The following is a 13685-nucleotide window of genomic DNA, read 5'->3' as shown; positions in this document are numbered from 1 at the left end:
AGGATGAAAGTCATTTAATCCCATAAAAGGTACTTTTCAAACTGGTTTCCATCGTTTTTCCAATCACTTATAACATTGATGAATTTGATAGGGAGAAAAGAGTCTTGTTCAGGTCGCAGAGTGTCTCAAAACGCTCAATAAAATGACTCGCCTAGTTCCTGTTAGATAGACCTTTAGTATCTTGTCTGTAAGTTTAGAGTCCCGTTTTAAAGAACGCTCCAGTACAATGTGGAAATCACATTACTGTTGAATTCACAAAGAACAGTCTCATTGGGTAAAACTGTCCTATGATCTACCGATATTACAGTCGATCCCGATCGACACATTGGTCTACTACTTCTTTTTAAATATTGTGTGTAACTTTCTTGGACACTGTTGTGGAACTCTTTAGCACTCTTGAGGACAAATTGTCCCCTATTTGTTATGTAGAACTTTCAAACTCCCGTTGGGAAAGAGAGTCTGTAGACAATGTTGACTGTGGAACTGTTTATAAATGTGTCGGGTCACCTGTTATTGAACTGTACACTACTTTTTATTTGAGATCAAGGTTTGAATTGTGCTTAATTTTAGTGTATGAAGGTTTTGGGTTTGACTTCTCGTTTTATTCTGTTGGAACTGTGAGACAGTCTTCCTTTTTTTTTTTTATTCAACTCTTCCTTTTTTTTTTATTCAACTCAATGACTCTCACACTTTTTCAGAGGTGTGCGATGGTCCGTCACTGATGGGGACATGTTTTGCCAAATGATGACCAGAAAACAAAAACCTACGAACTAAGCATTGACAAGACAAAAAGTGGATTTTTTTTTCTTTTCTTTTTTTTCTTTTCTTTTCTTCCGTCGGGGACCAAGGGATTGTCTCTTGGTCCATCGTTGACAGACGGCCATTTTGTTGATGGATGACCAAAATTGGTAAAATGCTGACTCCTTGTGGTGACAAAGTGACTGAAATTGACCGTATTTTCCGGACTATAAGGCGCACCAATATTGAGCAAAAAAATTGAACTTAAAAAAAAACAAACATCTTTTGCCACGGATAAACCGCGCTGGACCATAAGCCGCATGTATATGGTGGTAATATGAAACTTCAATTTTCTTTATATTTGTTGTAATTGTCTACCAACTGCAACATCCTCTCTTTAACAGGCTTAACATGCCTGCATATTTAGTCCCAACATTATATTTATAGAAAATGGATGGATGGATATTACCAACAGAATACTACAGAGTTAAATAGCAGTTCAAACTGGAAATCAATACTTTGATCGCATTCTGTCTTCCGTTGTTCAATTGATAGATTATTTTAGTGAACATTGCACACTGCAAATAAATCATATCTCCAATCATGAATTTATAAATACAATCATATATATACTATATACCATATAGCAAATTTACGTCACAAACTTTAATCCAAGATCTTATTCAATTTAGACCTTTTTTTTAAAATATATTTTTAATAATATATTTTAAAACTCTTTTTGAGCACAGCCGTAGATTCACATCTTTTCAGTTCTATCTCATAGTCGCTCCATAAACGGACTCCTTGAACACACATTTGCCGACCGCTGGGAAAAACCAGCAGATAAGCCGCACTGGACTAGAAGCCGCAGGGCTCAAAGTCACGATGAAAAAGTCACGGTTTATAATCCGAAAAATCCGGTCATTTGTTTCGTCGCGGAAGGGAAGGGGGCCGGGCTTGCGGACAAATGACGGATGAGCTTAAATTGTGCTACCAACCTTATCTTTGAGACCTCATTAAAATAGAGTCCACTGGTTCCCCAATTCTAGGCTTTGAATCCACCTACTGGCTTCCAAACAGCCTATGCCATTCCTTGAGTTTTTTGTGCGTCAAGTTGGACTTTGACAGCGGATGTTCCGTCTTAGAAATGGTAATGTTTGCAACCCCCCAAAATATGCAAATAGTGGACAGTCTAAGAGCGATTTATTTCCGTATTTTTTGAAGACAACGGTGTAGAAGGAAATTATTAAAATCTGCCGAGGGAACGAGTCCGCAGCGGTACGACTTGAACGCCACCTGATATGCATCTCAAGGAAAAGCCGTCTAATTAGCCAGGCTACTGTAAAACTCAGTCAATGCGTCGGGCCCGAGCAAACGCTTTAATCCCGACCGCCGTCGTCTCATTAAATCAACCTGGACCGATGACGCATCTCGCCCGCTTCCAATTAGCATGACCATTCACAAACCTTCGTATTTGCCTCAGCCTAATTGGGACGCGAGCTTCCTTGCCGCAGATTGGCCGAGAGTTTTGCTTCCCCGACGGAAATCGATGAGGCCAGACGACCTGCGCGTGTCGTTATCAGTAAGACGGGTGTCTAGAGGGATAATCGCTGCGGGAAAATCAAGTGTCTGATGAGTTTGTCAGTCCCGAGCGGGATGTTCGGAGACGTGGAAAAAAATCATTTTACAATTATGGAACTGGCGCGAGGGTCAATAATGGCAGAAAAATGTTTATTTTGCCTCGAAAATGACCTCAGACAGGACTAATCAAACTCTGAAAATGTATATGGTTCTTCTACAGTATCAAATATCCAGTCTGAGGATCGGATTTAATCACGTTTTTTCAGGCTAGATCTGTCTAATACCCCTTCAGAGAACTGGCTACTTTTTTGTCCCTACGGTTTTGCTACTGTCATATAACCATTTTTTAATTCTGTCCCGTGACTGTCGTACAATTACAACTATTTTCTACCCTGCGGCGGTATTTTCTACTATCTATTTTTCTGCTATGTTTTATCCCCTTATATAACGCTCTACTATCCTGCCAGTTGGTACAACTGTCTGCTGGAAAAGTCTCCTGGTACAAAACGGTCTCTTCCCATGTCAGAAGGACTCTGTTGCACCGACTCGACATACCAGTCTAGTTATTACCTTATGAGTCAAAAAAACTTCACAGAATTGTCCGATACCGTTTGGGTTAACTAGGACCCCCACAATTGAGACGAAGCCTAATAATACGCTGTACGCTAAGATACGGAAAATACCGTACATGAGGCAACTGCCTTTGCACTGTTGTGTAAATTTATGTACGGTATTTTCCGTATCTTACCTTTGCACTGTTGTGTGGATTTATGTACGGTACTTTCCGCATCTTACAGTACAGCGTATTATTAGGCTTCGTCTCAATTATGGGGGTCCACTTTCATAGTTAACCCAAACTGTATCGGACAATTCTGTGACGTTTTTTTGACTCGTAAGGTAATAACTAGACGGGTATGTCGAGTCGGCAATAAAAGCGGTTTATCGCTCCCTACGTACGCAATGTACGTATTACGTAATGCTCTCTGATTGGTTTCTCGCAGCTAGCATACATATGTGTGTGTTCCTCCCCTTTCGTCTCGGTGTTAGCGGTGAAATAGTCCAACACTGTCAAGTGGAAGGCTTACCAAAGTCGCACAATGCAATTTTGACATATTTTGGGCCTTATTGCACATACGACGCATATTCAATTTTAGGCAACACACTGCCGATTCTTGAGAAGTTTAAAGGCTTTCATTTGTGACTCGCGGTACGGAAAATACGGTAGTAGCCGTCAAACAAATGTTCATGTTAAAAAATAACCCAAGTCCCCATCCTAAAAAATGAACTGATAACGAATCCATCCTAACTTGAATTGAGTTGCGAGTTGAATGTTGGAAACGAACGCCGAATCAGATTTTTCCCATTTGCCTCAAATGCGTCATAACATATTGTCATCAGGGATGTAATGAATGATGGTGCAGGTTTTAGCAGGCTAGTGAGCATTCTATTGAGGACAGGTTGTGGGTTTGATCCCCAAAGTGTCCTTGAGCAATACACTGAACACGCTGTTGCTCCTGACAAAGCGCTTTGATTAGCAAAAGTAGAAAAGCGCGATACAAACGTAAGTCTAGCTATCCTTTACAAATTCCTCCTTTTTTAGCTTAAAGCTAAGCTAGCTACGATGACGGTCGCGACTTTAATTGATTTCAAAGTTGACTCAAAGTAAAAAAGTGTACAAAAATCGAACCTGTGCTTTTCAAATCTAAATTTAAAAGCAATTCCTCAGGTTGACGTGGCTACATTAGCGCATTAGCTAGTAAGAGTACATGATGAATAGGCAGTATTTCCAAAATGTAAATACGACAGCTTTTGAGAACATAACAGATTTTTCAGGGTCTACCAGAGTTTATTTTAGACATTTCGTAGTTCATTATTGGACTCTACTGTAACTGCTATGCACAAATAATGGCGCTAGATCCTTGATTTTTTTTTTTTTTTTCCCCTTGAGTCTGCTTATTCTCCTGGGTTTGATTTTAGGAGGCGTCAAGTTGTTCCCTAAGATTGCACACTTGGTTGAATACGCATCCATAGATGCCCCCCCACCCCCCACCCCAAAAGAAAAAAAAAAACCCAGCACCTGAGCAGCCCCATCTGGACGCCGTTAGACATCAATGTTTATGAATCCACCGTAAGCAAAATATCACATGCTTGTCGCTTTTTGCGCGCGTAGTGCAGAAGTGCTCCACTTTGCGCTGACTCGGCCACTTTAGTGCCATCCATCATTTTGGTTGCACCGCTTAATTGCCGTCTTTTTTTTTTTTCTGTCGGTGCATTATTTTTCCCCCCCTTTTTCTTTTTTTTTTTACAATCAAGTATCTGCTTCGGAGATCAATTCAAAGCGTTTGGCGGCGTTAGCCCTTCGGCTATTTTCCTCAACGCCTTTTGAAACGGGACGGGGGTGATTGACGTGACCTTTTTGCTGCTGTCTCTCGGGGGTGTTTACGCTCAAGCGAGACGGCGGCGGATTGAAAGTAAGACACGATGGCTTTGGATGAAAGCATCACCGGCAATTGATTGCGATGGAGACGATAGCGCCGCTGATGGGGAATAAGGGAAGACAGATAGGAAGAGGGGATGATTGGCACTCTTCTATCTCTTTTTTTTTGATGATATACCCCCTTTGAAATAACTTTTCTTCCAAGACATCCTAATCTGCGCCCCAAAAAAACTTGGTGAAACTTTGGAACTACTCTTGTGCGTCTGTGTTAAACTTAACAAAATTAAGGCATTCATCCTTCTGTGAAGAAGCGAGATTATGCAATAAGTTACTCAGTGTTCGAATTGATTTGCACTTAATTTGAAAAAGAAGTTCTTTTTCCGGCCTCTGCATTCAAAAGCATTAAATAGGATTCTGTGATAGCTGCTGAAACTCTCTAATATTTTATCGCGCTCCCACCTGCTGTGTATACTTTGGATATTTCCGTCTGTTAGACTTAAATATATTTTAGATTTTGATCATTTCTGCGTCATTTTGTAGGCCTTGAAAACAATTATAATAAATATAAGATGACATTTCCTCACACAAATATTTTGCCCTGATTCCAATCAACTGAACATGTCAGATTTCTGATCACATAATTGGGATCTGGACATCACTAATTATAACACAATTAAGCAATAAGATGTTTTAGTTTTAATTATTTTGCTCTTAATTTGAAAAAAAAAAAGATCTTTTTCCCCCCAGCTGTGTGTACTTAATGTTTCTGCCTGTGTTGCACATAAATATAATTTTAATTTGGACAATTTCTACTTCATTTTGTCGACCAAAAAGAAAAATACTAAGATTAAGAATATATTTTCCAAACCCAGATCTTTTCCCCCGATTCCAATAAGCTAAAAAGCGTTGTGTTCAGACTCGATTTCTTATCGGAATCCGGACCTCGCTTATAATGCCACAATTAAGCAATGCAATGTTTCATGTTCCAATTATTTAGCTCTTAATTTGAAAATGCACTGTTCTTTTCACAGCCTTATAAATCATATTTGCTAATTCTTGCCGGAACCTCTGGTAAAATCTCACCTAGACACTGAAGTGGCATCACGTACCCCCATTGACAAAAGTATTCGGACAGCCGGCTTTCCACTGGCAAAATAGGGCAAGTGTTTTTGCTGATGGGTTCTAAAATCTCAATATTAAAATGAGCTTTGTGTGTGTTGGCGTTTCTCACGGGTCCTATAATGTAACCAAACTGCTTGTTGGCCTCTTCTTATTTGGATTTTTGCATGTAAGCCTATTGCACATAATTGATCTTGGAATAAAAATGGACTTTAATTTGACTAATTTTTCAATAAATAAAAACTATTGACATGTGACACATTTTACAACAAAAATACGACTAAAAGGTTCCTGACCAGTTTTAGCCATTTTCAGCAGTAAAAAGCAAATATTTTGCCTATAGTTATTTTGACGAAATATGACATAACTCCCAGTCACGGGGAATCAGTTTTCCGGGCTTGATCGTGTGACATTCACTAGCTGAGCTATGATTGGTCGTTACCTGAGCCTTGATTACGAGTGATGTCATTTTTAGTCAACAGCGGTGGGAAAATCTGTTTTTAAGTGCATTAACTCATTGAATCATTGACATATTTTTATTCACAGGGTTATTTACTGCATGTTTTTCAAACATTAGGGAAACGGAGGGTCTTGAAAAAAGCGGATAGCGAATGAGTTAATTGTACGTGAAAAATAGTATCGTAAAAATTCCATAATCGATTTATTGGTAGACAAAATATGAACGTTTTACTGCTGAAAATGGCAAAATAAGTTCAGCATCCTTTGAAGGGACGAAAACTGAAATGTTGTTTGGGTACTTTTATAATTCAAGCTGGCAAGTCTGTCTCCGTCAAGCCATATACAGTATTAACCGCCGCATGTTTATTTGCGAAACCTCGCGTACGCTTTCCCGTCAGTCGTAAAAGACGACAGGCACTTTTATTAAATAACGACGATGACATATGGCTCATGCCGACTCGGGCTTGTTTGCGCACGCACCTCCAGAATCCTCCGTGCGCCTTATCTGATTGGGTCCGGGTGCGGGGGAGTGGGGGGGGGGGGTCTTTTTTCATTACACAGCGGGGACTTTGTTTGGATTTCTTCTGCTTTTATTGACTGAGTTCGCGTGGATGCTAATCAGCACGAGTCCTCTTTATGCTGCTGCAGCGATCAATCATTTTCATTCAGATATTCGCACTCGATATTCTGTACTGCGCCAGTTTGTCTTGTACCTGTCGTAGAATTTTGAATTGCTCGTCGTATTGTACTTTCTAGTTCCTCCCAAAGAAATGGATCGCTTATAGTACTGATCCTGAGTTCTGATTTCTTCTGCTAGAACGGTGCTGTCCTTGTCCTAAAACTGTTATATACTCCTTCATAGAAGTAACAACATAATATAATATATTAATATATAATATAATATAATATACAAATAAAAAAATCATAGTAATTCATTCATTATAATAATAATAGAAATAAAATAATATAATAAACAACTAAATGGTAACAACTCTGTTGTAGCCTGTCATTAAAAATCCTCCCAGATATTACTGTCTAGCACAGGGGTCAGCAACCTGCGGCTCGGGAGCCGCGTGTGGCTCTTTCATCCTTATGTTGCGGCCCTCCGTGGTTTGGGAAAAAAAAAACGAAAGTTAGGTTTAGATCAACTGCGTGGGCGGCGTACAAGCGACGCTTTTGAATTGCAGTCAATGGCGTTTGCGTGATTGGCCGAAATCTATAGGATGATTTGGGTGCGGCGGGACACCGAATGTGACGCGAGACAGCCGATCGGTTTTGGTAAAAACAGGAAACGGAAATATAGCGCCGCCTTGCAGATTAAAAGCACACATTTCAAAGTAAGAGGTAACTGAACATTCAAAACTAAAGCGCGAGAAGAATCCTTAGTCTCAAACGTTGGGTCAGTCTGCTCGTTCTTTTCTTGAATCCGATCTTGGCTAACACCGCTAAATGCTAAATGACGAACAGAGAAGGTAAACAGGAAATACAGTGCCGCCTTCCTGATTAAAAGCAGATATTTCAAAATAAGATAACGCTGTCAAGTAAACAATACAAACCGGAACGCTTGAAGAAGTCTTCACACTGAATAACTCTCATCTTAATGCCCGTTTGTGAAATCGGAAGGAAATAGATGTCGGTTCGGTCTGCTTGCTTCTTTTAATGAAAATAATGCGGTACAACTTTGGTTAAACTTTTGAAGCATCAATCCTGGAACTTTTGCGACAAGGATAATCCCACAACCGACCAACTGGCATCAGGAGCGACACCTTGTCCAAATCTCATCCGTTATGTGGCGAAGGCAATACGGTTCACTCGTAGAAGGACGTAGTTTCTTGTAAGTTTTCCCACAAGGACGTTCCCAACGTTTCTCATTTTACACCTGTTGACAGCCCGTTGACAGTGTGTTAATAACGGCGCTCCTCCCATGGAGATGAGCAGGCTGATACACGGGCTCCTATATTAGGAGTGTACGCGCTGCTGCACAGCTGGCGTCCAGATAAGATCAAGTGTCGGGTTGCGTTCAGGTGCCGAGCGTCTCTCGCCGGCTTTGCTTGCCGCGTTTCAACTGTGATTTGAGCGCGGTGGAACTTAATATGTCGTTACCCGTGCGACATCTTGCACGGTGACTGTGAGTCGCGGTGCACTGGAATTCCGACTTGCTTCTGGTTATTAAATAACTTGAGCTGTTGGGTGTGGTTACGTGTAACTCCATCTTACTGTCCTACTTTTGTCAGGTAAATAGGCCGGAACAAAATACCATAGTTACACCCTGTAACTGTTTTCACTGGCTAAAGCAGAGCTCGCTGATGAGCGCATCCATAGGTGTCAAATTTTGGTCCTCGAAGGCCGGTATCATGCATGTTTTCGATTCTTCTCTCTCAAACGCACCTGTTTTCAAATGATTAGGATCGTTTATAAGATCCCGCAGAACTTGCTGATTTGTTAATTCATAGGTGTCAGACATCAGTCCTCGAGGGACGGTATCCTGCATGTTTTTGATGCTTCTCTCTCAAACACACCTGTTTCAAATAATTAGGATCCATTTCAAGATCCTGCAGAACTTGGTGATGAGCTAATTCATAGGTGTCAAACTTTGGTCCTTGAGGGGCCGGTATCGTGCATGCTTTCGATGCTTCTCTCTCAAACGCACCCGTTTCAAATGATGAGGATCGTTTTCAAGATCCCGCAGAACGCTGATGAGCTAATTCATAAGTGTGAAACTTAAGTCCTCGCGGGCCGGTATCCTTCATGTTTTCTATCCTCTCTTAAACACCCTGTATTAAAATGATTAGGAACGTTTTCAAGATCCCGCAGAGCTTGCTGATGAGCTAACTCATAAGTGTGAAACTGAAGTCCTCGAGGGCCGGTATCTTTCATGTTTTCTGTCCTCTCTTAAACAAACTTTATTAAAATGATTAGGATTGTTTTCAAGATCCTGCAGAACTTGGTGATGAGCTAATTCATAGGTGTCAATCATCAGTCCTCGAGGGCCGGTATCCTGCATGTTTTCGATGCTTCTCTCTCAAACACGCCTGTTTCAAATGATTTTTTGAGATCCTGCAGAGCTTGCTGATGAGCTAATTCAAACGTGTGAAACTTAAATCCTCGAGGGCCGGTATGCTTCATGTTTTCTATCCTCTTAAACACACCTGATTCAAATGATCAGGATCGTTTTCAGATCGTGCAGAGGTTGATAATGAGCTAATTATTAGAATCATTTTTAGGGGGAGAGAAACCTGAAGAAAATGCAGCATACCGGCCTTCGAGGACCGGAGTTTGACACCTGTGAAGAATCTCAAATACATTTTTTGATTTTATTTGAGTCTGACTAAATGTCTGTTTTACAAATGCCACGTGGTTTTTTTAGGAATGACCCTGATGTCATTCAGTGCAGACATTCGATCCCAGTTATGTTTTTCGCCTATTTCGCCTATCCAAATATTTTGCTCAAAGGCGATCTAAAAATAATTACTTTTGGTGATGACGTATCAAGGGAATCAACCGTTTAGCTGCTGAAGTACTAAAGTAATCATTACTTTAGGTGCTGAAGTACTGAAGTCCTCGAAGACTATAGGTCAAACGAATCAGTTACTAAAGTAATCCGAAAAAAAAAGTAAAAATCCAACTTTGGGATCGAGTGAGTTCAAGGTACGCCGAAGTACGATCGGTGGTCACCGCGCGTGTTTCTAGGTCACGCGGTCTCATCCAAAATTTATCGGCGGCTCCTTTTCAGGTTGAGGGAGCCGGTTTGTTCAGGGTCAGCGAGGTTTGATCTTTACTTCCAGATAAATGACAAACCCGGAGGCCATCGGCCCGTTATTTGATCCTTTCTCGCTCCTTCCGTTCACTCGTTTTGTAATTGATAAAGCGCCCGACGCATTGTGCTGCGGTCTGCAAAATTGCCCGCGCGTCCTATGGTAATTCCGTTTTGCTGAGCTTTTTGTCTTGCGCTTATAAACCCTGCCGCGGCGTTCAATCTTAATAATCCCTTTCTGTGTTGCTGCGAGACGGCGGGTGGGGGGGGTGACATCATCTCGCCGAGCGTGACCGCGAGGTTTCTTCGGGAGAGAAAAGAAGGCAAAAGTTGCAGCAGGACTACGGACTAGGAAATTGTGAGAATATTCTCTCTTGTATATGAGGAATGGATGTTGCGCAACCTCCCATTCAATGGCCCGTTTTGTGTACTTACTTGATTCTTCAGGACAACAACACGGAATCCAGTTCCCCTGCCACAACTTTAACCCTTGTGCAGTTTTGTGTCCATTTTTTTCTTGGACAAATTCTTCCACAAACTACTATCGGTATTTTTGCCACTTTTTAAGTTGGTTGTATCACCATCTGGGTGAAATTTCAGCTCCCTAGTGTCTTCATGTTAAACGCCTTTTAAAAACTAAAAAACAACAACTCTACGAATGTTTGATATTGAATTATTGAATATTGTTTTTTATTGGTTATCGTTTGCTGTGTGTGTGATTTCAGCTATTCGTATAAGCCGGTGCTGTCCACCATTTTGCAATTATACACCCCGTGGGAAAAATTGTTCCTGCAAAGTATCCCCGATTTCAGGGTATTTTTGAACGATAAAAAAAAAAAAAGCGGTTCTGTTCGATCAGTTTCTTAACGCTAAACTTCATCCCCTGTTTAAATTGTGGTTCCCCTGCCAGAAATTTGCCTCACTCGTGTGGTTGCGCAACCATATCAAACTTTGCTAAATAAAGACATACCACGTTTTGCAAACTATAACGCTGTTCAGCCATAATTTCATTTATGTTCCAATTAATTAGCTCTTAATTCATAAACAATAACGGACGGTTTGTGTCACGACATGAAAATAAAATTAGATTTGGTGATACCTGAAGTAACCCTGTTAAAGTCCCGCGTATTTCCTTAAATTCCTCCGCAATAACAACTGTGCGATGAAGCTCCTTTGTCAAGTATTTCTTTATCCACAAATAGTTTATCTTCCAGGCTGCTCGCCGGAACGGCAGACTCCCCACGGTGCGAGGCAAGGTTCCAAATTCACATCCGCCTGCTAGCAAAGCTAGCCAAAGCCGCGCAAGGAGGTTAAGGCCAGGTAAAATTGATATATCAAATTGGCCCAAAGACATCAAGGAAATGTTTCCCTCATCGGTGAGAAATGCGCCGTAATGGCCGCCATCTGTGCTCGGCAATGATGCGCCGCAGCACAAATTTTTCAGCACAATTTTTTTTCCCCCCGCCATTAGCATGCGCCGCTAACTTGGGGTAAATGCTTTTGGCAGTATAGTTTTGGAACGGTAGCTTTTGTCAGTCTGTCCAAGGACGAACAATAAAAAGTTGATTGGGATTTTTTTTTTTTTTTTAAACAACCACATTGATGTTTTTGCCCTTTTATGAGGCTATTTTAAAGGACTTGCAGCAGCCACACTTTTTAATTGCCTCACGCACTTTAACTATCAATTACAGCGGGTGTAAAAAGTCTACACACCCTTGTTCAAATGTCTGCTTTTTTTTAATTAAAAAAGTGACAAATCATTTCAAAACTTTTCCCAACTCGGTTACTTACATTAAATCCTTTAACATTTAAAAAGCCGGCTACGCTTACATGTCAAATCAAGCACTTTGTCATCCTACCACCAGGGGACAATGTTTCCCACAAGTTTGCTTGACAAAAGCCTCTGCTTTTCTCACCCTAATATTTACCAGTGTCAAGTTTCTCACCTGGTTCCTAATATATACAGTGCAAGCTAGCCCCATTTTGAAAAATTCTGCAGTAAAATCAGTGAGGATTGACCGAAAATGACAATTTGACCGCTGATTGATTCAAATTTGTTTAAAAGCAAATAATGCGCTTGCTTCTAAGTAGACTTCAAGTTTTTCATTGGTTTGCACTCAGCAAGCACGTTAGCAGTGTTGCCCTGTGTGCCAAGTTTTTGCCATGTCTTGGGGGAATTTATTTCTATCATTATTTACTTTATTTATTTTAGTTTATGATTGCTATTTGTAAGTATCACGCCTTGAAGCCTTGTTTTTAATCTGTTTGTTTAAAAAAAAGGACAATAAATAGACATGTTTGACCAAACATGACGAATCATCGTGATTGATGATCGCGAGTTCAAAATTGACCGAATTATGATGATTATTTTGACCATAATCGCGCAGGCTTAACTCCAAACTCGGAGCGTTTGCGAATGGCGCCCGATGTGTCGTCGGTTGTCGCGCGGCCTAATGAGATCTGGCCGCGGCGCCTTTTACGTGAGAGGAGGTCAGCGGTCTCGAGTTCTACTGACCCACCGGCGGACGTTTAAATAAGTCATGGCCAGCGCTGATGTCACGCTCATGGCACCCCTCAACTTGTTTACAGGTGTCGCTTTACACCGGGATGCTCGCATTCTTTCCAAACGGGTGTGGCCTTGGCGTGTTGTTGCCCTGAAGAAAGATCCCCGTCCCGTCCCGTCCCGTCCCGTCGTCTCGGTAACCGCTCGGTGTACTTGTGCTCCCTAGGTTACCCGTGGCTTGTCAGCGGGCGCGGGGTGAGGGCTCGCCTCGCGAGGCTGCTCCCGTGCGCCGCCGCCAAGTCGTCCTTGGTCGCCCAAGAAAGCAAGTGGTTCTTCTTCGTATGTTTGTGGACAATCCTTAAGGCCGCGTACAAGACCCTCACATGTGACTAAGACCAAGGCGGAACTTTTGACAGTATTTGAATGCATTTTTTTTAGCCGTCCGGTTTGAATGCCTGACGTGTCAGTGAAAATGAAAACGTTACCTGAGGTGATTTGCTTCCAATGTGGATTGAACAGATATTTAAGTTTTAACTCTTTCAGTGCCAAGAATTATTGGAAAAGGAAAGCTCTCGAGGGCCAGTATATTTCGCATTTTCGCTCACTTTTCATGGCCAACATAATATTGTTTGTTTCGTCTATGTCAATATGGTTGCTGCCATTTGAAAGATTGACTTCCATTCTTCAGTTAGAATTGATGTGTTGTAAGTGTGGAAACACTGCCATCCAATGGTCCCAGTTAGCACTACAGTGCTCAATTGTCTTATACAGTGGAGCCCCGGGTTACGGCGTCCCGGGTTTACGTTTTTTTTTTTCACGTTACAAAGTGGAATACTACGTTTTTTTCATCCCCTCTTTACTGCACTTTTCCTGCTTTACGGCATCAACCACAATCACAAAACTCAAACTTGGCCGCACTATATGCGTCACTACATACGTCACAAAAGTACTGGTCTGCTATTGGTAAGTAGCACATTTGTGAACCATGGTGATTGTTCTGTACTTACTGACTTAAGCAAAAACTGGTACTCTTGAGCACAAATGAACTGTCAATCAAAAAGAGTTTCACAGGTTCATGTGTTTCCATGAAGCGC

At 41.3% G+C, this 13685-nt stretch overlaps 1 protein-coding gene across 5 annotated transcripts in view; it reads left to right on the top strand.

The window, feature by feature from the left end:
• Nucleotides 1-13685, top strand: part of kcnip4a (potassium voltage-gated channel interacting protein 4a) — a 62207-nt gene that overhangs the window by 43948 nt on the left and 4574 nt on the right. The window contains exon 2 of one of the 5 annotated variants that reach the window (XM_088415411.1): nt 12818-12913. The exons of the other annotated variants lie outside the window; for them this stretch is intronic. Coding sequence (XP_088271537.1) covers nt 12818-12913 — 96 coding nt within the window. The remainder of the gene's footprint in view (nt 1-12817; nt 12914-13685) is intronic. 5 annotated transcript variants of the gene reach the window in all.

The sequence above is a fragment of the Hippichthys cyanospilos genome, chromosome 1 (genome assembly GCF_059441005.1).
Source record: "Hippichthys cyanospilos isolate Australia breed blue-spotted pipefish chromosome 1, RoL_Hcya_1.0, whole genome shotgun sequence".
Lineage (NCBI taxonomy): Eukaryota > Metazoa > Chordata > Actinopteri > Syngnathiformes > Syngnathidae > Hippichthys > Hippichthys cyanospilos.
The sequence above is the reverse complement of the archived record's forward strand: the minus strand, read 5'-3'. Positions and strand labels throughout refer to the sequence as shown.